Genomic DNA, 25,227 nt, shown 5'->3' with positions numbered 1-25,227 from the left:
ACGGAATGAACACCTCTGGAATTACTCCGGAGCATTTACAGGAGAAAGAATAGAGCGTCAACTCACAATTACAAGGTTAAGGATTTAATCATCGTTCATTTAATCATTTAACCATCAATCAGTCGTTTCTCTATGAAATATGAATACGTATCTACAGTAAAGATTGCTTGTTTTGTCCGTCCAACATTCTTGATGCCAAATGCATTCAATTAAAAATAACATTGAAGCAGCTAACCGTAGTATTGGGAAGTTGGAACCGGCGAATTATTGAATATTTTTATGATACAGCGCTTTTCTAAGGACTCCAACACACTTGATTTAATTTGATTCGATCTTGATAACTTTTAATGATTACATTGTTCTTTTGTCGTTGCTTGATCAGTCTATATTGACTAACTATATTCAGCAGGAGAAAACACAAAAGGAGGCATACAGTCAGGATAGAATAACCGACTTCTTTCATAAAAAGCTGTAATGTGTGCAGATGTAGATCATTATCAGGATGTCGGATACCGACGGTGGACATGGGCGGCCCTTTTGGCACACAAGCTGCAACAGCTGCTCAGCCCTCCTCCTCCTCTCCTCCTCTCCCCCCTCCTCCTCCTCCACCACCTCCCACCACTACTACTACCACTACCAGGGGGGCCGGGGTGGTGACGTAACCGCCGCCTCGCTCGGCTGCCAGCGAGCGCGTCACGTGACGGAGGTCGCTAGTCAGAGCGCGTTACCGTCTCCCGGCCCCAGGTTGTGAGAATCATAACATCCTCTGTTCTCTCTCTATCTCTCTCTCTCTCTCTCTCTCTGTCTCTCTCTCGCTGAATGCTCTGCAGCACGAGAGCACACAATGGAGTATAATCTCCAGATGTTCCCGGTTAGGGTTTATCAATCGGCGGCCGCGGCGGCGGCAGCACGGAGCGGAGATCCTAATCCCTTTCGTGTTTTCGACATGCGCCGAGGCCTAAATCGGGATGAGGTTTTCTGACGCCGTCGGCAGCGGCCGCCCCACACTGAAGAAAGACGGGCTTCTCCCCCGCCCACGTGTTCTGTCCGGGGAAGTCTCGGGCCGCGCCGTCCGAGTTCTCGTCTCTTTTTCGACCCCAGCGAGGCTGCGAGTCATTGGTGCCATTTTGTGTCGTAGCCCTCAGAGCTCTGTCTCGTTGGTGCATCATCGTTTGACTGCTCATGTGAAGATAAGGCCGAGCCGGGGCGTTCATAGAGGGAGACGTCATGCTGGGGACTCACTATAAGTCCTTCTTGCGTAAAAAAAAATGAAAGTGTAGCCCTGAAAATCACACATTAATTTAGTATACCCATGTTTTAAAATGAGATTTTTTTTCTTTTTTGCTGGCTGGTTTGTATGCGGACATTAAACAATGCAACTCTTAGAGTTGATTTTAAGCTCTTCTACATCCAAAAGCCTGATTTTTCAATTGTTTTCCATGAAGAAATCTGTCCCAAATGTGTGACACAGAATGTTTTTCCTGCTTATCGATGCCGACGTGCCTCTCTCTAAATGATGCAGACGTGACTGTCTCCTGTGTGAACTCATCGGTATGTAGCTGCTCATGAATGTATTTATTGCACGGGACTATTTCAACGGGAAAGTCCCGCTCACACTGCATTTTTCTCCACATAAATTACAGAAGTGAGAGGTGCGTGTCCTTTGTCGGGCCCCAGTGAGAAGTGAACACGTATTTAAAACCAATCGAATCACGAGACCGAGTCAAGTCTCACGTGATGGAGGTGGTTTTGGGGCGTCCCTGCAGTGGGAGGCGCCGCTGTGTGCGTCGCGGGAGGCGGGCCTCGATGTCTCATCGCCTTCTTGTTTTCCCATCGCTGAGTCAAGCGGGCTGGTCAGCCGTGTTTAAGGCGATCAGATGCTGGCTGACACATCGCTAACAGAGCGCTGACCGCCGCGCCGGCGTGGGAGACGCTTCACACCATCACGCCATCACGCCATCACGCGCACAGAGAGCTCAAGTTCGAGGCTTCGGCCCGCTCGGTGTCTCCTGTGTGACACTGAGAAAATGCTTTAGAGGGACAGAGTTCATCTGCAAAGCAACAATGCATATTTCATCAACGTGGTTCTCTTTGGTGCGAGTTTTATGTATTTAGTTATGATCGTGGGTTGAACTGTGCCTTTTTTTAATGTTTCACTAAGGCACTCATTTACAACTTACTGGCCTGTTGTCGCAGTCGCTCGTGTTAATGATTGAATGTGAGACGCTGCTGCAGCAGAGCTGCGTATGTTCAGGATGTGAATCCTGCCGACGGACTCTCAGAGCGCGCGTGTTGTTTTCCTCGGTGAAGTCATCGAAGTACTCCGAATGCGTCTCCGTAAGAAGCTGTGACGGGCGCTTGGTGGTGCGTCACAGATGAAAGACGACATGCTCTTTTGAGTTTTTAGTCGTTTTTTTTATGTGCAGCCCCGGCATTTTCTCTGCAACTGTGTGTGTGTGTGAGAGAGCACGTGAGATTGTTTTGAGCCAAACAGAAACGAACACACACATCTAACCGAGGAAACCACTCAGGCAGGGAGACGCTTTGTTAGTTCTCATAGAGGCTGCTGTTCCCATTTGTATGGTTTCAGTGAAGTTCACCAGAGAGAAACGTGTTGTTGTTGTTGTTGTTGTTGTCTTTTTATTCACAACAGCCTCTGCATCCTTTCTTTTGGTAGGCAGGTGTCGTTTTGTTTTCCCTCCAAGCTGCACCTCCTCTCTCTCTCTCTGCTCATGCTGTGACCTGCTTTCTCTCTCTCTCTCTCTCTCTCTCTCTCTCTCTCTCTCTCTCTCTCTCTCTCTCTCTCTCTCTCTCTCTCTCTCTCTCTCTCTATCAAATGAAGCAGATACCTGCTGATCCCATCTGGTGCCAGGTCCTTTAAGGGGCTACTCCACCTGTCTCCCCCCCCCTCTCCTCTCCTCCCTCCACATGACTGTCTTCGGGCCCAGCTGGCATGATGTTCCTCCGGGAGTCAAACTGGCATCTCTGCGTGTCCATGCGGGAGAACCTCTCACCGCCAGCTGTCGGCCCTTTCGCAGGCGGCTCTGGGTGTCTGGAATGACCGACTCTCGGAGCATGCGCTTCCACGAGAGCTGGGATTTGTCCGCCGCACCCTCCCATGCGCAATCTGTGACTCCGGCCAAAGAGCTGACGGGGCCGTGCAGGGTTTTATTACCCGAGTGCCAGAGGAATCACATGTTTGCAAATCTTGGGAGATGGCGAGCGCTGATACACACTCGCGTGTCCCATGTGACAGTGTTTTCTTTCGGGTGAACGACGACGATCTGTGTTTTTTCAGAGAGTATTCCCACGCAGTCGCCTCAGTTCAGCTCCCGGCCTGCACGGCTCGGCCCCCTGCTGGCTGTTCCCGATGACTATCAGACGTTGATCTTGAGCTGCGTGCGAGTCGTTGCATCCAATGAGCACCACTTACCGAGTTGACGTTGCAGTTACTGGCTTTTAATTGCCGTTTGCCATCTTGTCTTTTTTTTTTTTTTAGCTTGTTGTTCTACGGGGGAAGATTTCTGAGATGAGAGTTTAACTTTTTGCACAGAATGAATTCACACATAAGCGCACCAGTATCTCCTCCGGCTGTCTATCTGATGTTGGTGTCAGTGCCCCGAGTCACAACGCAGTTTAGTTTAAAAGAAATGCCACGCGCCAATCACCAAGCCAAATTCCCTTGTATGTGCAAACACACTGTCGCCTTTGGTGTTCTCTAATGTGTCATCAGATAGCGATTACATCAGATAGTGCCTCATAGATGGCAAAGCTAATGCGCTACCTCTACCTCTTTTGGGACATCCGAGTGACCCGTGTCTGTGTTAATGCCCCCGCTTGTCCGGGTGCCACGGCCCCTCCGCTGGCTCGCCATCGTCCTCATTAGTCCCCGCATGTCTGCCAGTCTCCACCGTGTGCTTCATCGTTGCCTTTCTTCCATGACCTTTTTCAATCTGCTCATATGCGTCTCTCTCTCTCTCCACTGATTGGTTTAACATCACTCTGCTGAGTCACCTGTTCTTCCTCATTAACAAACACCATCTCCTTGATTCTATTTGTCACTTTGTTCCTTGTGCATATCTGCGCTGCTTCTCACCCCTCCTCCTCGTTCCCTCCACCCCCTCTACCGCCTTTCCCTCCATCAGAACAACGACAACGAGACGCCGCTGCACTGCGCCGCCCAGTACGGCCACTCCCAGGTGGTGCGGCTGCTGCTGGAGGAGCTGACGGACCCCACCATGAGGAACAACAAGTTCGAGACCCCGCTGGACCTGGCGGCGCTGTACGGCCGCCTGGAGGTGGTCAAGCTGCTGCTCAGCGCGCACCCCAACCTGCTCAGCTGCAACACCAAGAAGCACACGCCGCTGCATCTGGCCTCTCGCAACGGACACCTGCCCGTGGTGGAGGTGCTGCTGGACGCCGGCATGGACATCAACTACGAGGTGTGTTGACTTTAAAAAGCCTCGGAGGGGGGCGGGGTTTGCGCGCGTGTCTTAATATGCCGCCGCGGCCCGAAATCATGTTGGGTAACTTAATCTGTTCTTGCAGCACTTCCTCTCACTACTTCCTGCTGAAGCTATGAGATTAAATGTAAAACTCTTAAGCTCTCAGTTTGTAAAGGAACTGCCGCAGCAGAGCGGGCCGAGCTCCCCCTGGTGGGCCCCGCCCCCAGCTCCGACTCCGTGCACAAAACTGTGCCATCCATCTGTCTGGAAATACTTTTCTCGTTTTCCTCCTGAATCAAGGATGCAGAGTCCATCCGGCATCCCCGAGGCCTTCCATCCTGTAGCTTTCAATTAGCGTTGGCCCTGTGAGCCGGAAAATGATCCGCTTTGATTTCTCGACCACATGATTGTCAGTGGAGGTGTGGAGCCCGCAGTGGGCTTGAATCCGGCCGTTGGCAGACACACTGTTTGTCACTTAAAATCCAGGCGCTGGACGAGGACCTCTGCAGTCTTGATTCATCCGGCGGATGAGTTGACGGAAGAAATGAGCGCGTTATTAAATTTTCATGATAATCAGATTTGTGCACGTTGGTGTTTGCCCTCTGTCTCAACTCTCCTTCTTTTTTTTTTGTGCCTCCGGTGCTTCCTGTTTTCTATTTCTGCTCAGACGGAGAAAGGCAGTGCCCTCCACGAAGCCGCCCTGTACGGGAAGACGGACGTGGTGCAGAGACTTCTCGCTGCAGGTGCAGACACATAATCAAACACATCTTCTGTGAAGTTTATTCAACCCGTTAAAAACTGTGGAACCAATTTTGTCTCCAGACCTCCTTCTCCCTGTGTTTGAGTCGTCATAGGAACCCCAAATTGATTCCAATACATGTGTTTATTGTATGTATTTGTTCAGCAAAGTCTTGGGGGAGAAAAATGTATATCTGCAAAAAAAAATCACTTTTCAAAAATATTTTCATAATTACTATGAATATTCAGCATGATATGAGCCGGATTCCCCCAAAAATGACTTCTGGAGCGGTCAATAAGACACCTTTCTGGAAAGATTAGGAGCTAAAGAATCGGGATCTGCAACAAAAATCCCAATATAACAAAACCTTGACCTGTTACGAAGGAGTTTCAGTCAAAAAGCTGTGTCGTTCTGTTCAAAATGACGTATTTTATGCCAAAAAAATTGTCTAAATGGGGCATGCTGGGACTTAAATGCGGCGCTGTACTTGTAACGCTCGGCCCGTTATCTGTCGTCTCCGTTCAGGTATCGGCGTGAACATCAGCGACCAGAAGGGCCTGACGGCGCTGGACACTGTCAAGGACATGCCGTCCCAGAAGAGCAGCGAGATCGCCGCTCTCATCCTCGGTGAGGCTCAAACGAGAACACAGAATCTCTTGTGTGTGTTTGTTTGTGTGTGTGTGTGTGTGTGTGTGTGTGTGTGTGTGTGTGTGTGTGTGTGTGTGTGTGTGTGTGTGTGTGTGTGTGTGTGTGGCGATGGAGGGGGAAGTTCCCTCTTTGTTTCACGTTTACCGGCTGTGGTACAATCTCTCCGTTTGTCCGTCGCAGGTCACATGACTGGGAAACCGCCCGACATTGACCTCCCCCCTCCACCGATCCCTCCGCCTCAGGAGAGTCCCAGCCCACGAAAAAAGGGTAAGACTTACCAGATGTGAGCGGAAGATTCAGTCAGAAGTTTTTAAAACAGGAAACGGAGCAGGAAATTAAAACAGAGGGGGGGTGGGTTTCTTTAATCCGCTCGGCTAAGATCTTTGTTTGTCTTTTGTGCCTTTTTTTTTTCTGACCGCGTGTCCCAGGTGACATGGAGAAGGTGAGCGAGCTGATCTCGGGGCTGGCCCCGGGGCCCGAGGAGGAGAGCCCGTACGAGGCTCTGTTCGAAGCCACTTCCTGTCACTCTCTCGACAGCCTCACCAGCGGCAAGTCCTCCGACCGGGACTCCGGACGGCCGGATAGCGAAGCTGGCAAGGTCGGCAGCAGTGCAACTGAAACCCACCCTCACGCACAAACACACACACACGCACACACATGCATGCAAGCAACAAAAACAAAACCTCCCACAGTTTTGTGTTTTTTTTACAGTCGAGGAAATGCAGAACTCCCACTAGAGGGTGATAGTGGTCTTCTCTGCACATGACTGGGCCTCAATCCCCTCTAGCGTCGTTGTACAGAGTGTTGTTGCAGAACTCCAATTAGCAACCATACATATATATATATATTCATCACATCCCATATTCCTTTTACAGAAAGATCGGCTGGTCCACGCGTCTCATCCCGGCCCCGGCCACGACGAGGAGGTGAGCCCCAGATCCTCGTGAAGCGGAGGGAAACGGGACACAGATTCTCTCGTGTGCCGTCGTCTTCAGCGTGGCACACAGACAGGAATACTGCCCTTTTTTTTTTAGAAGTTAGCTCCTCCTGAGAGGTTGGACATGGTTTATTAATGCAATGTTAATGCAGTGTCACAGGGAAGATGCTAGAAAGATTATCTGCCGCCGAGAATGCCACTTTTTTTTTTGCCGCGACCCCTTTCACGGCCGCTCTCTTCACGGCCACTGCTCAAATCAAACCGCTTCTGAATAAATATTCACGGCATGAGACACGGGTGGCGGCAGAGGAAGTGGCGGGGGGGGGGGGGGGCATGAAAAGGAGGAGAAGTGAAGTGGAAGAGGGGCGGGGACAAAATCAGGGAGAATCTGTCTGGCCTCAACTGTAGCTGACCTTTGACAATGCTTTGTCAAGAGTTTTATACACGGCAAAACATCCTTGGAGATGTTTTTTTTTATCCCAAAATAGAAGCCGCGGCTCGCTTCATAGCAAGTCATTTTCTTTTTCCGCCCTCTACTTTCTGCAGGCGCTGTACACTAACAGCAGTATTGACGAGCGAGGGGAGCCGGCGGAGGATCACACGTACGAGTTGTTGCTGACCGCACAGACCAAACACCCGCCGCCCGGCCACGAGTCCAAATCTAATAAAGGTAATTGTGTTGCATGTCAAGGATTATAGAATAGAAACTCTTCTTCTTCTTCCCGCTGATGCGGAACCTGAATGCATGCCTGTCCAAATCAGCAAGAACACCTGCTCTCACACACACACACACACACACACACACACACACACACGCACACACACGCGGTCAACACTTGCCACCACCGCGTGTGCCGAACCTGAGCACACCCCTCGTTAGTCGTGGCTGATGAATGGCACCGCATGTAATTGGATTAAATGGGATTAAATTAGGAGGCCATTTTGATCCCTTGCTGTTCAAAGTTTGAAAAGCATCCCCTCGGGGCCTCCGGCTCGGCCTCGCCCGCACCGCGAGGGGACCGACACCGAGCTAAAGGCTTGGAGTGTGATCGCTGATGTCATCGTTCCTCCTCCTCCTTCTCCCGTACGGATGAATGATGGCGTCCCGCGTCCTCCAACCCGCTCGTCAGACCATTAGTTATTAAAATGTCAAATGATTAGATTCCCATCTGTTTTAAAACTGGTTTGTTTAATCGGCAGTGGGGGGATTATTCTGAAGCCTGTCTGACTTGAAGCTCGTTATGTCGCCATGCATAATACATTTTTATTAAACATCCTTTCCACTTCCCCTTCGGCATAATGTCTGTCCTGACAATCAGAAGTGTCTGTAACTTTAAAGAGTCCTCTGAAATGGGCCAGGATAATCTTTCATGGGGCCAAAACTATGGTTCAACTTGTATTTTTTGTTGTATTCCTCAGATGAGAACGCCACTATTCAGTCTTCCAACAATGTCCTACCTCAGGTAAATGTAACATTCCTGCTTTCATCCTTCACATGTGTCTCGTGTCTGTACCACTAAATCAAATCTCAGCAATACTTCAGTCCCATTCCTCGTTGCCCGCCAGTAACAGAATCCTTTCATAAGTGCAAGTTGTAAAAAAGTAAAACCATATGGATGGAGCTTTGCCGGTCAAAGTATCGCAACAGTATCCCAGCTGCCGTTTGAATTTCATATCTGGAGCATGACCGTAGCAGGTTATATAATCCAGTTGAAGGTCTCTTCACAGTCAGAGATTGAGTCATATGTCAGCAGAAGGCTCAAGTCGTCTTAAACTGGCCGGCGCGGGCGTGTGCGTGAAGCCGCCTGCTCTATTCATCGTCCTATTATATCTTATTTTATTACCTTTTCCAATTCATCATCCAGCTAGCTTCTTTTATTATCATTGTTGCCCGCCACCCCACCTGCTGCCCGCCATGTCTGCTCATAGATCTTTTTCTTTTTATTTCAAGCCCCTATCGGATTAGCCGTGCTCCTCAGGTGCCTAATGATTCTGTATGCGCAGCATGGTGAGCTCCAGTCATGGCGGGTGTCCGGGCCCCGAGTGCCGCCATGCAGGCGTCAATCAGACGTAGAGAGCACCTTCTTTCACGTTAACCTGTCTGCGTAATCAACCAGGGCTCAGTGGCTCACTGCAGATGCGTTGCAGATTGGGTTCGGGAGGTGAGATTTGATTGACAGATGTAAGTTAAGCTGTTTTTTTTTTACTTTTCCGTCCTTCCTCAGCGTAAACCCACTGCCCCAAACGACCTCAGAGCCCCGGGCAAGACGAGAGACACCCTGCACCTTCCTGGACGGGGGAGCCCGCGGCCAGCAGGAGGTGAGTTCGATCCCCCGCCTCTGATTTTTAGTAACTTTTTAAAAAGGAACAGCAATGACAACTGCTGCTGGCAAATGCTGTGAGGGGAGAGGAGAGTGCGGACGGGACACATCAGACTCGGGGAAAGAGGGGGAGAAGCCGAGCATGTCAATTGAAACGGGAGAAAGGCATCGGAGTTAGCGGGGTGAGCTCGGCTTAGCGCTGCCAGGGAACGCACGGTTGGCGTTCTGGAGCAGCGGAGCGGATTTTTGACTTGTCGGCAGCCGGCTGAGTGGCATTCCCTGGCGAGGGGGAAAAGACTCCTTTCGATGCCAATATGAAACAGAATTCTTGATCAGATTTTGACCGTTCGAACTCGGATCCAAACCCCTTAAAGCTGGATGTGCCACGTCATCCAGTCAAGCATGGCGGTAAGGCGGCGTGGGCCTCAGAAGAAAAAAAAAAAACACCCTGACACGCATGCAGATATCTTTATTGAATAACAAATTTTTTTTGGAGCATGGTTGAAAAGGAACCAGACTCATTTTTCAAACGGATTATTTGTTTCATCTGATGTTTGATTTTAATGAAGTCAGGCACAGCTGGAAAGTGGAGATGGAGTCCTCCCTAAGCATGTGGTTTCTTCATTTTATTGCTTTTTTTTTTGCACAAAAAAAACTGATGATGATTGTTAAAACGAAGAGGACACATTCTCATCTTGATCTTAATGCACATCCCCTTTTTGGTTCATTTGAAATGACCACATGACTCAGAGAGTACGTGAGTCAGCTCTACAGTTACTGTTGAAAGGCTGGTGTTGTGGGAAGAGAAGGAAATGTGAAACCCTTCTCTAAGCACAGAGGGCCCTTTATTTCCTTTTTCCTTGACTATTGTCATTAGTGACTCTCTCGTTATACTCTCCTTTCCTGTTTTTTTAAAGCCACAAAAACCACACGTGTGGTTTCTATCTGAATACCCGCTTCTGTGTTTTACCACACACACACACACACGCGCTCAGGCGGCCGGTGGAGCCAGTTCTGCTACTGTGGACGAGATTTTCATCACAATTGAAGCGATTCGAGGTCTTGTTTCCTCCCGCAGTCCGGGACTAGACCTCAGCACTCTGTGGCAGGTGTGTGTGTGTGTGTGTGTGTGTGTGTGTGTGTGTGTGTGTGGGAGGGGGGGGGAATGCACGGTCAGCGATACCGGCGTGTTAATCATCTGTCACAAACACATTGCTGTTCTCAGCAGCAATATATAGTGTTTCCCAACAGATTTCCACCGCTGTGTCTGGCTTTATGGCGTCTCAAGGGATGTTTCTCACAAGTGGTGACGTCCTCTGACTCTCCACCGTTCACAGATGTGTGGTTTCCAGAGGATGCCGTTATGAACCGCGATGGCGAAGAGTCAACTATCCTTAATCTGCTCTTTCAGTTTTAATGGTCATGCATTCTTTTCTTCATAATAATACAAAACGGACACACATCTGGACAATAAATGCAGAAAAATAGAGTCTGCGCTCTAGATGAAGCTCTCGCGGACCTTTTTTATTGATTCCCACCATCAGCTGGTTCCCTCTCTTCCCTTCATGGCTCACCCAGAGCGTTGGAGCATTGCTTCAGGAATGTACAGTTGTTGTGACAAAATGGACCAAATATATCTCAAAATAAGGAAACTGGCAGGTGACTGGCCCTCCCTAAACCCACAGGGTTTATATATGAACTCATTGAATATCATTTTTATATCTTTCTATCTATCTATATATGTATGTTGGAATGAATTTATGTGTTGCATGGTTGTTTGATTGTTTTGGTAAAACCACATATTTTGGGTTTGGGGGTGAACTGTCCCTTCTAGTACCATAGTTTGCTTGTTTGTGAGTTTAGTTCCACTCATGTGCTTTGGTGCCTTTTCCACATTTCTTTTGGGAGATTTTGTACATCATGGATATGCGAATAATGGATATTTATTCCTTCATTGACCGGCACTGTCGCATTCGATGTATGTGTTCTCTCTCTCTCCTGTAAAAGTCTGAATATCAATAAGCTGGCCTTTTCCTTCCTTATTGACTCTCTCCAATGAAAACACAGCAGAGGTTTCATTGACTTTGGACTCGGGCCCCCGGACTCCACAAGTGTCTGCAAAACAAACATGACATCATGAGCGAGACATGGAGCCCGTCCCGCCGCCGCCAAATGCAACACACGCGCATATCCCACCTCTGCGGTGACCTCACCCATCTGTAGTTGCAACAACATCAGATTGGGTGCGTGCACATTTTCCGAAGTGTGTGAGCAGAGAGAGAGAGAGAGAGAGAGAGAGAGAGAGAGAGAGTGCGGGGGTCTCTGCAACGGTTAACGCCGCGTGAGATTGTTGGAAACCACATCGATGTGCTCATGTAGGGCGTTCACGCTCCACCCAGCTGCCAAGGAGAGCGGGTGGGTGTTTGGCTGTGCTCGCAGTACACTCACTACTTCGAACGCACAGATTTCTTTTTTTTTTTTAAGTGTTTAGAAACTTGTGAAAATGAAGTTCAGGGCGTTGTTTGGCACATTCCACGACACTGCAAAATTGTAACGGTTAAGTTTACGCGCTTCCTCCCCTCTTTCGTGTACGGCAGATACGGTCGTCTTCGGTCTTCACAGCCGGCCCTTTTTTGTTTTGTTTTATCGTATTTTCGCTCTTGTGAGCGAGCCGGTTGAGAGAGAAACGGTTCACAGGGAGACTCTGTGTCTGTGAAGGACAAACAAAATGTTGCAGCGGGTCACCTCTTTCCCTGCGGTGTCGCTGGCCCAGATTCGCTGTCACCGAACACCGTGACCCTGTCACCCCTGGCATGGACTGGCCACCCACGCACACACACACACACACACACACTAACGCACACACCTTCACCATGTGTCACAGGGCTAATTATCGTGAGTCTGCCCGCTGGAGCTGGAGGAGAGGCCGATTCAAATTTCCATTCCTGAGCCGCCGTTAAGGGCTCGAATTAGAATCCAGAAAACACAGAGGAGGGCTGCCGGTCACACGGCCGCGTCGCCGCAGTGCAAACGAAGATGACTGCGGTGAACCACGCCGACACACGCTTATTCTAAAAGCCACTGCAGATGACGGAGGCCACTGGTCGTCCCAATGGCTGCTTTTTGATTGTGGAAAAGAGGCTTAGGTGGCTGTAATTCCTCAGGGAGAGGGAGGAGGAGGAGAATCTAATTGTTTTCAACGGCTCGTGTTTTCGTTGGAGAAAGAAGCCGACGTAAGTTTCACTCCTCTTGGTCTTGTTGTTCATGTTCTGTCTCACATCCTGATGTGTGTGTTTGCGTGCGAGTTAGTAGTCAGCAGCCTGGGGAGGGGAGGGGGGGGGGGGGGGGACTTCTCAGTGTTGTGTCATTTTGGGGGAAATGGACTTTGCAGACGAGAGGTCCCGCGAGGTGAGGCTCGTCATGAAGATGACTAGCTTCGTGACAAAATGTAGGCGGTGAGGCACCAGCCGATTGCCGTCACGCTGGGTTAGGAATTCAGTCATAACTCAAGCCAACATACCGTCTCCTCGCTCCATCTCTCCTCTTTTTTTCTTCTTCTTCTCTCCGTCACTCCTGGTTGGAAACAATTACAGATCTGTTTTTGGGCCCGTGTGGGCGGTTTCGTATTAGCGCTGAAGATCTGCCCCTCAGGCAGAAGCACTCTTTCCAGCCCTCGCGAAACTGCTCTCTTTCTTTCTTCCCTGACTTTTTGCTCCGTTCTCTTTCTCCAGATAACTCCCAGCTCGGCGAGGATCAGGACGCAGGTGTCCCGGAGCAGTTCACCGGCCTCCTGCACGGATCCTCTCCGGTCTTCGACAGCCGCGAGGAGCCCTTCCGGCTGCCAGGCGTCGCTCCACCCGACCAGGGCCGGCCGGAGTCGAGGAAACCCGCCAAAGACAAAAAAGAGGAAGTTGTAGCAGCAGTGGCCGCCGCGCCGCCGCCTAGCCGCCCCAGCATGGCCGCCATCCTGACGGACTGTGATCCCAAAGCAATTTACGCGACTGTGAACAAGGAGCCCAGGGACTTCGGGGCCGGGGCGGCGTCCGCCGTACGGATGCGCCCTCCCGGGGACCTGAAGCTGGCGCGCAGCCTCTCCAAGTCCGACTCCGACCTGCTGGTGTCGCCCCCTAGCGAGGAGGACGGAGGATTGGGGAACCGCAGCGAGTCGGTTTCTAACTGTAGCACTGGCAAGAAGAGGCTGGAGAAGTCTCCCTCCTTCACCTCCGAATGGGACGAGGTAAGTGTCAGGGGTGGGAATCACCAGAGGTCCAACGACACCATATTGTCACGATACTTAAATCCCGATACGATATTATCACGATATTGCGATACGTTGAGTATTGCGATGTATTGCGACTTATTATCTTTTTTTTTATAACCGCAAATTGTCCCCAAAACTTTGTCAACAAAAAAATGAATTGATTTTATTATTGCAGGACCAAAACGTTTAAAATTGATTAAATAAAAGATCGGTACTGGACTTCCGTGTATTGATACAATATCGGTACGGAAAATATAGCGATACTGTGCTGTATCGATTTTTTTTTCCCCCCAACCCTAGTAAGTGTCACGCAAAGCTGTTATTGAGTGTACCTTTTTGGTTTATTTGCCCATATAATGGACCAAGTATAGTAGATATTATGTCAAGTTAAAGGTTCCTCATATGTTCAAATGGGGAAAAAAACTTCAATTATTTACCCGTGAGATGTTACATTAGGTTTTATCCATTTTTTTTCTTTCTAAAAGATAGTTATCGTGAGAAGCCGTGGGCAGCAAACCATGAATAATAACACTCCAATTCACAGGCGACACATGTCAAATCTCATGAATCCGCATACACACGAGTTCTATAAGCATTTTACAAAGCCCCACTTGTTAGGCTGAAGTAAGCTTGTGCTTGTGCGACAGCCACACAACGTTTGTCCACAACTAGAAGACGGATGGAAAGAAACCCGCAGCACCAACTGTAGTAAACAGTAAACCGCTCCGTTGACTGAAGGGAACTTCCACCCAGACTTCTGTTGACTCAAAGCCATCTGTTGTCTTGAAGGGGCGACGCTACCTCTACCCTGTTCTGAACTCAAACCTTTATCAAACACAACAACAAAAAAGTGTGTAAATAGTGAAGGCCCTTTTGTGATAAGCACAGTACAAACATTTCTGCTTTATTCCCTATCGAGTGTTCGGCTTGCCCTTCAGTTTGCTTATTATCGGTGGATACTAAAACTAAATATACCCCTCCGTTCAGCACTTTAATGCTTTGTCTGGGATGAAGATAAAGAGCCGACTCGAGCGCCACAGAGGGGAGATTAGAGGAGACAAGAAGATGAGGATAATGTAGCCGAGGAGGACGAGAGACGGAGATTTACTCTGAGAGAACCTACGAGCTGTAGATCTGTCTCCAGCTTCTGTTGCTCGGGCTTCACAAAGCTTCTTGAGTATCTGTCGACGCGCACACACACACACATACACACACACTGCTGAACCACTATGGGATTATTCAAGAAGTTTTCTAAACAATTTCCCCTGAATTTGTCTGAGCTTGTTGGACTCTGATATAAACAGGAAGCATCACATGCATGAGCACGTTTTTTAAAAAGTGTTTTATGTAAATATGAATGGACCGTGAGATCAATGCGGTATGTACAGTAAACATGACCGTGCGCTTTCACCGTTCTCCCTCCCAACAATCCTCTTACTGTCAGCAGGATTAATGATATCCTGCAAGCCTCTTAATTAAGCGTCGGGTTCAAGCGATCCTCTCGGTGATGTTCGCATTGTTTGTGTTTTCATATCCCGCTCCAACAACAAAAAACACCCCTGTGACGACTGTGCCGTTGCCACACACACACACACACACACACACACACACACACACACACACACACTCGCCTGCATTAGTGATGCCAGAACCCTCTCGAGTGAACCGTGGGCTCCGGTATCTCACGCGGTCAGAGTCGTCCACCCTCCGGTTTTAAGGCCTAATTTGTTGAATCAGATGTCGAATCGAATGAAGTACAAATACCTCTCCGAAGCTTTTGAGAGCTTGTTGACGAGCACCACTTCATAAGACTGCGGTGTGCTTCTTCCTTTTTCTTCTTCCAAGCTTTTCCGTTTATTTTTATTTTTGCCCACAACCTGAATTATGTATGATTGTTGCACAATTTTTGCATAGCCGCATAATGTTCATGACCTCCTCGCTAGATATTATTGTTGGATCTTTTCTCTAACGAGCTCATTTGCTCATCGGCTTCAGTGAAAAGTGCAACTTCATAATTTATTCTTCTTACGGGGCAACCATGAAACTCTGCCAGATGTTGTTAGGGGTTGTTTTTGCCACTGCAGTCCTTTAAAAACATTTATTTAATACATTTTCAAACAAAAATAAGTGTAAGTTCACAAGCTGAAATGTATATTCGGTAGGATGTTTAATTACATTTTTTCTAAAAACCCAAAGTCTACCCCGTATCACAATGGTTTGGCCCAACCCGGCACACGCTGCTGAAAACCATGAGGGACGAGCCGGCGGGAAAAAACGACATTGCGCTGCATAAAAAAGTCCTTTCAAAATAAAATCACAATTTCTTTTTTTTTTCTCCCCCTAATTAAAGGCACACATAAATATTGGCAACAATACAGACGCAAAGTGCTTTTACCCGTTCCTTATAATTCATATTGTGAGGTTTTGTTTTTGTAACCCATTAAAAACGGGTCCGACCAGTTGAGAACCACTGCTTTTGGGTGATAGCGGTCCTGCTAGCCCGCAGCATCAAGGCTACGAGTTGAGGAGACGGGTCTTTTTATGCACGTCTATCTTGTGATGCCCCCTTTAAAGCTCAGACGGAGAGGCGGGCTGGCGCACGAGGCCTCAAACACTTTTCCTCGCCTTGGCGGCGCGGCCAACATTCTTTCTCGTCGGTGCAACCTTGTCTTTTTGGGATTCTTTTATAGGTGCGAGCACCGTGAGGAAGGTTTCTCGCCTCGGTCTACTCCGGCATTGCCAGACGTTGGCGAAGCAACCACATAATTAGTTTATTGTTTAGTCGAAGGCGTGCCAAGGAAACACTCTGTGAAAATTGAAGCTAGTGTTTGACTAAAAGTTGCTCACAAAAAGTGACCTTCAGACCTTCTCTGTATGCAGCCGGGAGGCGCCACAGTAAAGAACTCGTCTCCACTTTTAGTGTGAAACGCAAAGCGATGCCATACTTTGACCCGTGTGCACATTTTAATCAGAATTTATGTATGCTCATATCAGCTCAGTGCAGATATATATCGGTGTGTGAATCACAGGAGATACATGAAGAACACGAAGATGACAAAGTGGATTTTCCGGCTTTAAAACGTCTTGCCCGGCACAAAATGTTAATTTATATTCTCGGATGAGAAAATAAATGTACCATTAGCCGATATTTCACCATATTAGCCTTAAAAAAAACTTTAGCATCAATGTACCGCTTCAACTGTGCGAGAAGTTGCATCTATAATACAGGCACAAATCATTTTAATCTATTCCTCTTTAATTTTGTGATTTATTCTATTTATTATTATATTATAGCCCAGATAATTGTGGATTATATGTGGCTGATACTGATATTGACATTTGGAAGTTTAAGCTTACCAATATGATGTGAGCTAGATTTTTTTTAGTTTAAATGTCTTTTCATAAATACATTACGTAAACAAACATTCTTCATACAGACTCCTAGTTTTAAAAAAAATACTAAGTGTGTAGTTTTCCATTAATGAAAGCAACATCTCAGTGCTCTCTGGTGGACAAACTATGAAATGGTGACTCTGAAACCTAGTTTGGCATTTATTTCCTGCTATTTCATATGACATAATATATCTGCAATAAGCTGACATTGGCCTGGTTTATTTATCGGCCTATAACTCCGTCACAAATAACGGCAACTTCCAATCAAAATGTACCAAAGCGTGGTGTTATTTTAACACCATTTATGACTCATTGCTTCTTTTAAAAGTCAAAAGTTCACTTGTAACGCTCTAAAAGAGACACAGAGGAAAGTAAAGCCGCTGCTTCTGAGACATCCTCCTCCCTCTGCAGGACATTATGGTCCCGTTGAGTGACGAGGTCAATGAAAAGGGAACATTTTGTGTGCTTGTATCTTTTAACTCCCCATTTTTGTGTCATTATCCCGCTAAACGAGCGCCTCTCCCCCTCCCTCTGGTCTGCGGCAACGTGACAGGATCAAGGCGGGCGTGGCATTACTTGACCGTTGCAGGTTTCTGCCTCTCAGCTGTGGCTCTTGTGTTGTCTTCACCCGCAGGTGAGCTGAATAAAGTTGAGAATTGATCTGGTTTGAAACCGGAGGAAAGAGGAGAAGGCAAAAAACAGAAGGTATCGCTGTCCTCTCGCTCAGCCGAGCTCCCGTGTGGCAGCAGAACCGGTTGTGTTATTGGCTTCTCTCTGGAAGAAGAGATCTTATCAGCGAGAAAAGAGATACACTTCTTCAGGCGATGGCCTCATTAACGGCCTGCTCCATAGCTAGTGTGTGTGTGTGTGTGTGTGTTATTGGGCGTTACTGGCCGGCTTTTAAGTTCATCTGAATGCCTGGAAGCTTATTTGAAACCCTAAAGTAGGCTGCTGGCAATGTGCATCACAACCCAGCCTCAATTATTCATAATTCATACTGTGGACTGCATTTTATCTGCTCTCTCCGTCGGCCACCAAAACAATAATGTTTTGAGTTCCGCTAACAATGCAGTTGACCTTGAAAATGTATGATTATTGCTCCGGTTTCCCCTCCCGGAGGAGCCCAATAACCATGAATTGAGCCTCTGGTGGATCTCATGTACAGTATGTTGCAGGCTCCTTGTCAAATATAGACCACGTCTCGACTCTTATTTGTGTGCGAGGCAGCCCGTCAGCGAGACCGACAGATCTCACATTCATGCTATGCGGCGAGGGATGAATTCGTAATGTACAGACCCGAGTTTGAATTCAAAACCCCTCCGAAAAGACGCTCTAAAGGCTGCGAGGCTGCGGCAGCGCCGCCATTTCTAATGGCGGAGATTTGGGTGTTTCTCAAACGAGATTTAGATGTTTTTCAGAGTCTGCTGAAGCCCCGCTCGTCTGTTGGTCTCACTTTTGAAAGGGCAATTTCTTTTGTCCAATTTTCCCGAGCTTTAGTTAATGTTAATGAAGTCGGAGGCCTGCCTTCTCACTGGCTTGAATAGGGAGACTCGGATGCATTCGGAGTTCTTTGCTGAAAGCAAAAGGCAAAGCGCCCGGGAACCTTTCTTCTCCCTTTCCTTTCCGGGAAAAAGGCTTGAGATGGAAATATTCACACGGCCGATGTAAAGTGCATCGCATATGAGGAGAGGAGTGCGTGGGGAACGTAGTTAAAGTTTGATTGGGCGTAACCTGGCCTGCACTCTCTTTAATGATGTCGGGAGTGTCCTCTGAAAAGGAAAATCTCTCTCCGTCTTCTCTCCCTCGCTCCCTCTAGCTCTCCCTCTCTCTCCTCTGCATGATGTCGCTCCATCTATTTTATTTACCGTTTCTCCCTCCGAGGTGGCAGCCATCTTGCTGGTCACGACTCGCTGGCCTGGACTACTCTGAGCTGTGTGACAGCGTTTTGGGGCGAAGGGGTCCCAGGACATTACCGAATCCCCTGAGGAACGAAAACACACACACACCTTCCAAAAAACATTTTTATTCCTCTTTTAATCAGCTAAATATTCCCATTCTCACAACCTCTTTCCCTGTCCGTGTGTATCTCCGCCAACCAACCCCCCATCCTTCTTTCTTTTTCTTCACATGAGCAACACACACACCCTCGGATACACTGCCTCTGTATTTTAAGACAAGGACATTTGACTTGCATGAGGTCTTGGCCTATGCATCTCTCCATTTCCTTGTGTGTGTGTGTTGTGCTCTACGTGCGGGGTGTGTGTGTGTGTGCTGGTGTGTAAAGCGCATGCTAATGTGGGTTGGTCTCGGTCCTCGGGATCAGACTGAAGATGACAATCCGGGGGGCACATTGTGTGGGCCGGCAGCAGCCCTCGCTCCGCAGATGGGAGGAGAGAAAAGGGGGCGACCGGCAGCTTTAGACAGAGGCAGAAGGAGAGGGCCGCCGCCGCCACCGCCGCCGTCCACAGCCTCGTTTCACTCTTTCACTTCACTCTCCAGTCGCACTCCACGGATCCAGTTGCCACTATGAAACCCGCCTTTGTGAGTATTGATTCCTTTACCGGCAGCGGCTCCACGTCCACCGGAGGCTCATTAATCTCGTCTACCTGCCACGAATGAAGTGAACGAGTGGAGGGGGGGGATAACCGATGCTTTTCTAGCGTTTCTCTCGGATATTATATTTCCCGTGAAGCCTGTACGATCGGTACCCGTCGATTGTTAAATACAACACTCAAGCCCCTCCTCTCGCTATTCCTTTTACTTTGGAGTGTGTTCTTTTAAAAAAAAAAAAAAAAAAGTTAATCCTCTGTGGCATTTTACAATCTACGGAGGCTGCAATCTCTTTGTTGTTGCCGCCCCCCCTCCGGCCTTTCTTCTCGTATTGCCGCGTTCATAAACTCGTTTTTGGGATCTTTTGGGATAAAGGGGCCTGTGTTTTGTTGCGGGGTGGACGTCTCGTGTGTTTTGACCTGCTGCGATCAAACCAAACGGTGGCTGTGTGCGGCGGCCCGGTGCAACCAGCAGGGGAATCTATTCCATGCCGAGACGTGCAGCCGCTACTTAGTGCTTCCCTGCTCCACTGAGAGAGTAAGTGTCCTTTTTCTGCAAAGGATTTAACTTCACTGGACGATGTATATTAACATATTCCGACGTCCTTTTATGGATGAGTTTGCAAAGTTTCTAAGCCTAAAACCACCTGACATTGGGCTATTTTCAGGAGGATGTTTGTTGATGGCACTGCTGACAGCGCTTTGTCCCACTTTGGCATTGAGGCGCTTGGCACCTGCTTCTGGACGGTGGCGCGCTCGCGTTCCCCTTGATGCCATTCACTCGCCCGTAGTTTTCATCCAGCGCCTTTGCTCTGGTGCCAGCGCTGCAATTTGAGGCCCGTGGTCCGGGCACGCTCTCTCCCCGCGGCGGCCTTTTGTTTCAACCCCTGAACAAGCGCTGCCAGGCGTCCTTTAGCAAACTCCCCCCCCCCTCCCTCTGAGCTTTAGTTGCGTATTGTTCGAGATTCTCAAGGCTAATACTGAACGAACGCTTGTGAAATAGCAGCTCAGATATTCGGCTCCGTCATCCCGGAGCCGCACGATAGATGGGTTCACGTGTCTTTTCTTAATCTCCTGACCGTCTCCCATCACCGCTGGCTCCTCAGCTGTTGACCTCCAGCCTTCGGCGCTGACTTCTGACCCTCCTCTTTGTACCTCGCCGCTCACAGCGAGTCCCGCTCGGCACAAAAGGACGGCCCTCTCCATTTCAGGTCTCTGCATTTGATTCGATCTCGCTGCACAAAAACACATTCCTCTCCCCCTCTCCTCTGTGAATCCTCTTGGCGCCCGGCTTCTTAGTCCTGGACCATGAAATTCGGAGGCCTTTTTTTTTTTTCTTGTTGTGAATGTGTTTTACCTCGAGGAAATCATTGTCCCCCGATAAGGATATATTTACCCGGCTCCAGCCGGGTAAATATATCGCGCCTGCCTTTCACGGTAGCTGCTTCTAAATCTCATTGGAGCAGATAGTATTCCCTTTTTCATTACGCTGGACATGCTGATACACCAAAACTGAATGCAGCTATGTGTGTTTTTGTTCCTGCATTGTGTTTGAATGAGAGAGAAAAAACATGGCACGCTGACCTTACCTGCAGTGCGAGTGTGTGTGTGTTTTTTTTAATTGCGTTAGACACATTCAGAAAGGCAGCCGGAGGCCTTTGCAGATACGACGAGAAGGAGAACAGAATATCACGACCTCTGCTTCAGTGTTTGAACTCGATGAAAACTGTGAAACCAATTTTGTGTTTGAGTTTTTTTTTCCTGTGTTTGAGTCGTCGTAGTAACCCCAAATTAATTGTGTTAATTGTATTTGTTCAGCAAGGTTTTGGGAAAAAAGTTTTTATCTGCAAAAAAAAAATCACTTTTAAATAATTTTTGGATCGTAAGTATGAACATCCAGCATGATATGAGCCAGATTCCCCAAAATTACCTCCTGGAGCGGTCAATAAGACACCTTTTTGGAAAGATTAGGACCTAAAGAATCTGAATCTGCAACAAAAATCACAATAAAACAAAGTCTTGGCCTGTTAGGAAGGAGTTTCAGTCAAAAAACTGTTCAAAAATGGAAAACTTACGTATTTTAAGCCAAAAGATTGTCTGAATGTGGCATGCTGGGACTTTAAATGGGCGCGGGAGGATTTTTACACGGTTTCCAAAAGGTTAAAGATACATGTGTTGTCCCCAGCAAGCTCAAGGAATAACAGTTGAATTGCACGCCAGAGCAATCACTGCTGCTTATCGCTGACTTTTTCCTCTGGAGATGGTGGAGACCAAAACAGGAGCTAAAAGGAGAAAAAAGTATTGCTCTGTAACTGTCTCTGTTGCCTCCAAGTGGCCCAAAAAAACAGTGATTGCAGGTTTAAGTGAATATTTTCAGTCTCTGATAAAAACCCAGACACACATTCTTAAACATTATTCCTCAAATATTGCTCGTCATTAAGCTGTTTGACCTCGATCGACCCGTTTGTAGGACTTATACTAAAGGAGAATAAAAAAGTCTGGCGATGGGGAAAAACTCCAAAACAAAATGACACCAAATTTACTTTATGTGTGATTATCTGCAACAGGAAAAACTCATATTTATGCTAATACTTCTCAACAATCTGTGGAGAAAGTTTCCTTTACGACAAAACGGTTATTTTTTGCTCATTTATTTGCTCATTTTCGCTGACTCACCCGAGTCTTTGATCCTATGGGATCGGCGCCGCCAGTTCGCCGTCATCTTTCCCGTTTCAATAACTGATGTCGGGGGACGTGTGGCGCTGATGGATGGAGGTCGTTTGTCAAACGTCTGGTCAATACGCTGTATCCTAATCAACAGTATGGAGCGATGACGTCGGGCAGATGGATCACTGAAAACATCCGCCCACTGGCCTTCCTCTCACACTTCTGCTCTTCCTCCTCTCCTCACTTTGAGAGAAGTTGTTTTTTCTTCCCCCGTCTGATGTGCTGAGGATCGATGGTGAATCTGAAAACAGCGTGCAGAAGAGCGACGCGTTGAGTGTCTTCTTCCGTGGTCTAATGATTACACACATTGCTCATGCACTGAACATGTATTCAATGGGGAAAGTGTGCTTCTGTTCCAGTCAGTTCAAGTGTCTCAAACGGGGGTGGGGGTTCAAATCCCCCGGGTGGTGTGTGGGTGCTCCTGAGAAAAGGCAAACCAAAACCCTGAGTTCTCTCTTAGCAGAAACCGACGACTTCTTCCACCGCAAAACACCGAAGATCTAAATCCGTTGACAGCGTAAGACGTCCATCCTTCCTCTAAATACCTCCTGGTCTCTGTACTCCTTCTGGGGCGTTCTCTGTAGAGGTAGATGGGATCCTCTTTTTTTTTTCTTTTTGGAATGATATAATCCCAGCGACTATTCATTTCTTCTTCTTCTACATCTCGGAGCTTCTAACTCGCTCTCCGGTCTGCCGGCCGCTCGTTTGCACAGACGCCTTCATCCTTCAAAAGTGAGATTTCTGCCTCGTTGATGTCTCTCTTCCAATTTTTAGATGTCATTTCGCTGCTAAACACACGCGCACGGATTGATGATGAGAGCCTGACAAATGTAGACTTGAGTCTGCTGATTGCACTTTATTGCTTTATATAATTATACTAATGGGGGACATAAAAATCTGTCTCGGAGGCTTTTAAAGCAGCGACCGGGACGAACGACTCCAATGAAATGCTTCCAGAAAGTCAGAGTAAAGATAGCTGTTCACTAGGTTTCATATGTACGAGTTGGAGCGGCGGCACCTGACAGGCGGCGCTGTCTCCACCTTAATGTCCAGGTGTCATATTGCAGCTCAGCGACCCTCTGCTTCATCAGTAGCCTTTTATAAATGCATGTGGTCGTGTGTGTCCATGTCACAGTGGATTATCCGCTCACTCACAAGGATGGCCAGAAATGCTCTTTCCAGTTTGAGTTATTTCCCTTTTCTCCTCACCCCTTCTGTAACACGGGATTGGAGCAAACATCACGACGCCGATAGTTTAGAGCTTAAACAATTGACGACGAGCACGGTGCCGTTTCTGTGTCATTTTCTCGCTCCATTGCCCCCCGAAACTTTTTGCCTTTGCGATCATTTACAGCAGATTGTTTCTGTGAGATCCGAAGAGTTTTTCGCCTGCAGGCAGCAGATGAGTCGCCGCTACCTGCAGTCTAGAGCCAATAGACACGACCGAGGCTATAAACGAGATACAAAGGCAATCAAACGTGGCGCGGTTGCTTAAGACGCCCTTCAAAATCTCTATTTATGCGTCTCCATAAAACCACCGTGACTGCCTCCTCTTCTCTCGCTTAAGGTTTTTCCTTAACTCTGTCGTTTCCTTTTTGCAGGGTGACTGTTAACAATTGGTGGTTTAGTGTTTTGCGGCTTGGGGAGTGTGTGTGTGTGTGTTTCTCTCTGTGTTTGTTGCTGGTGATGAGAGGTGGCAGGCTGAACCGTGAGGCGTCTCCTCCCAGCTCCTCACCGGGTTCTCCCTCTTCTGCTCTTGTCCCTCAGATCGAGAAGATCATGACGCTGATCGGCGCCGGCATCGATTTCTCCAGAGATCAGCCATATGCGACACCAGGTAGAGTGTGACCAGCATCGCCTCAACACCTCGAACGTGTACTGTGGTTTTATCTCAAATTTCACACATGAATCACAGAGGAAAGCTGACATTTTGAGGTAGAAAAATAGGGAAAAGAAACACTTGTACTCTTGGTGTTGATGTGTTTTACTCACCTCTGTCATACAGTTCCCCCTCTACTGCATTGTTCTCTCTTATGGAGTTTACTGTGAGGCCTCCAGCGTTGAAAGTTGAAACCCTAAAATGACCTGTTTGGAAGTGGGCATGTATTTATTTGGCTGCGTTTCCTTTGATGAGCCTCTCTTAAGTGTGTGATGCACATGGGTTTATAGTCGCGGAAACGCTTCTGGCTCTAGTTTCCGTGTCTTGTACTATACCAGCTTGGATTTCCTTTTTTTAAAAATTTTTTTTTGTGAATCATCCTCCCTCAAGTCATTTCATCCGACTCCGTGCCCTCGAGGGAAATCGGGTGCCCGAGACACTCGATCGATGAGCGTCAGAGAAAAAGGGCAGAATAGTGTGACGCGGGGAGACGGCTGCTGTGTTGTGACAGAGCGGATGTGAATCCACGTTAGCAGCCTCAGAGGAACGCAAGAAGACACTTTTTGATGAGCTTTTCCTGTCTGTGTGGACAATATATCATTGGAGACCCACTGGATTTGCTTGGCGTGTTCTCATTTCAAGGCCGCGGTCGCTCTCGTGTGTGTGGATGAGACACAAACCAGCTGGCTTTGTGTTTTTTGCACTGGTCCCTAAACCTGCCTGAGAAGGTACCAAGTACATTTCTCTATCTTCAAGCCCAAAATGCCACTTCATCAGATCTTCATTCAGGATTCTGCAGCCGTTACGCTTCTCAAAAAGCCCGTCATCCGCTTTGATGGACGCTGCCCAGGGACTGTGGCAGTAAACCCAAACAATTGACGCCTCCCCCTTCAGCTTTCACGTCGTCCTTCTCCATCATTCCCCTTCGAGTTTTCCAATTTCTTTGAAACATATTTGAGCAGTGGAGTCGCACAAAGTTGTGTGCCCTCTGATTGCGTCCCTCCTGTTTGTTATGCCCCGGCAACTTGGGGGGAGCTGTTTAAATATTAACCGGTAAGCATGTCGGGAAGAGGGGCGGGGGGGGGTGAGGGGGGAACGTGCTCATTTTTGCTTTGCAGCCGACGAGGAAAGCCGAGACGAGACAAGACCGCTGCAGCGGAGTCGTCGGCGCCGCCGTCACTTTGCCGTCGTGCGCGTCCGGTCTGAACACGTCTGAACCCACTCGGCTGTGTGCGCGAGCCGCGATCCGAGCGTTGCCATGTCCTCGGCTCCGTCTCGCTGAAGCTGCTGTCAGGAGGCCATCAGGGAGACGGGGGGGCTGTTTGATG

General features: G+C 48.2%; 1 protein-coding gene across 5 annotated transcripts in view; it reads left to right on the top strand.

Annotated features, from left to right (window-relative positions):
• LOC137800298 (ankyrin repeat and SAM domain-containing protein 1A-like) overlaps positions 1-25,227 on the top strand; it is a 61,222-nt gene that overhangs the window by 18,264 nt on the left and 17,731 nt on the right. For all 5 annotated transcript variants that reach the window (XM_068597440.1, XM_068597439.1, XM_068597441.1 and 2 more), the window contains 11 exons: positions 4,146-4,442; positions 5,113-5,188; positions 5,710-5,811; positions 6,013-6,099; positions 6,261-6,430; positions 6,708-6,758; positions 7,316-7,439; positions 8,189-8,232; positions 8,995-9,088; positions 12,822-13,327; positions 23,788-23,857. In XM_068597440.1, coding sequence (XP_068453541.1) covers positions 4,146-4,442; positions 5,113-5,188; positions 5,710-5,811; positions 6,013-6,099; positions 6,261-6,430; positions 6,708-6,758; positions 7,316-7,439; positions 8,189-8,232; positions 8,995-9,088; positions 12,822-13,327; positions 23,788-23,857 — 1,621 coding nt within the window. The remainder of the gene's footprint in view (positions 1-4,145; positions 4,443-5,112; positions 5,189-5,709; positions 5,812-6,012; positions 6,100-6,260; positions 6,431-6,707; positions 6,759-7,315; positions 7,440-8,188; positions 8,233-8,994; positions 9,089-12,821; positions 13,328-23,787; positions 23,858-25,227) is intronic.

This window comes from Clinocottus analis, unplaced genomic scaffold (assembly GCF_023055335.1).
Source record: "Clinocottus analis isolate CAN_PGR_092001 unplaced genomic scaffold, fCliAna1.0.p SCAF_4, whole genome shotgun sequence".
NCBI lineage: Eukaryota > Metazoa > Chordata > Actinopteri > Perciformes > Cottidae > Clinocottus > Clinocottus analis.
Note: the sequence above shows the minus strand (reverse complement) of the source record. Positions and strands in the feature narration are given on the sequence as shown.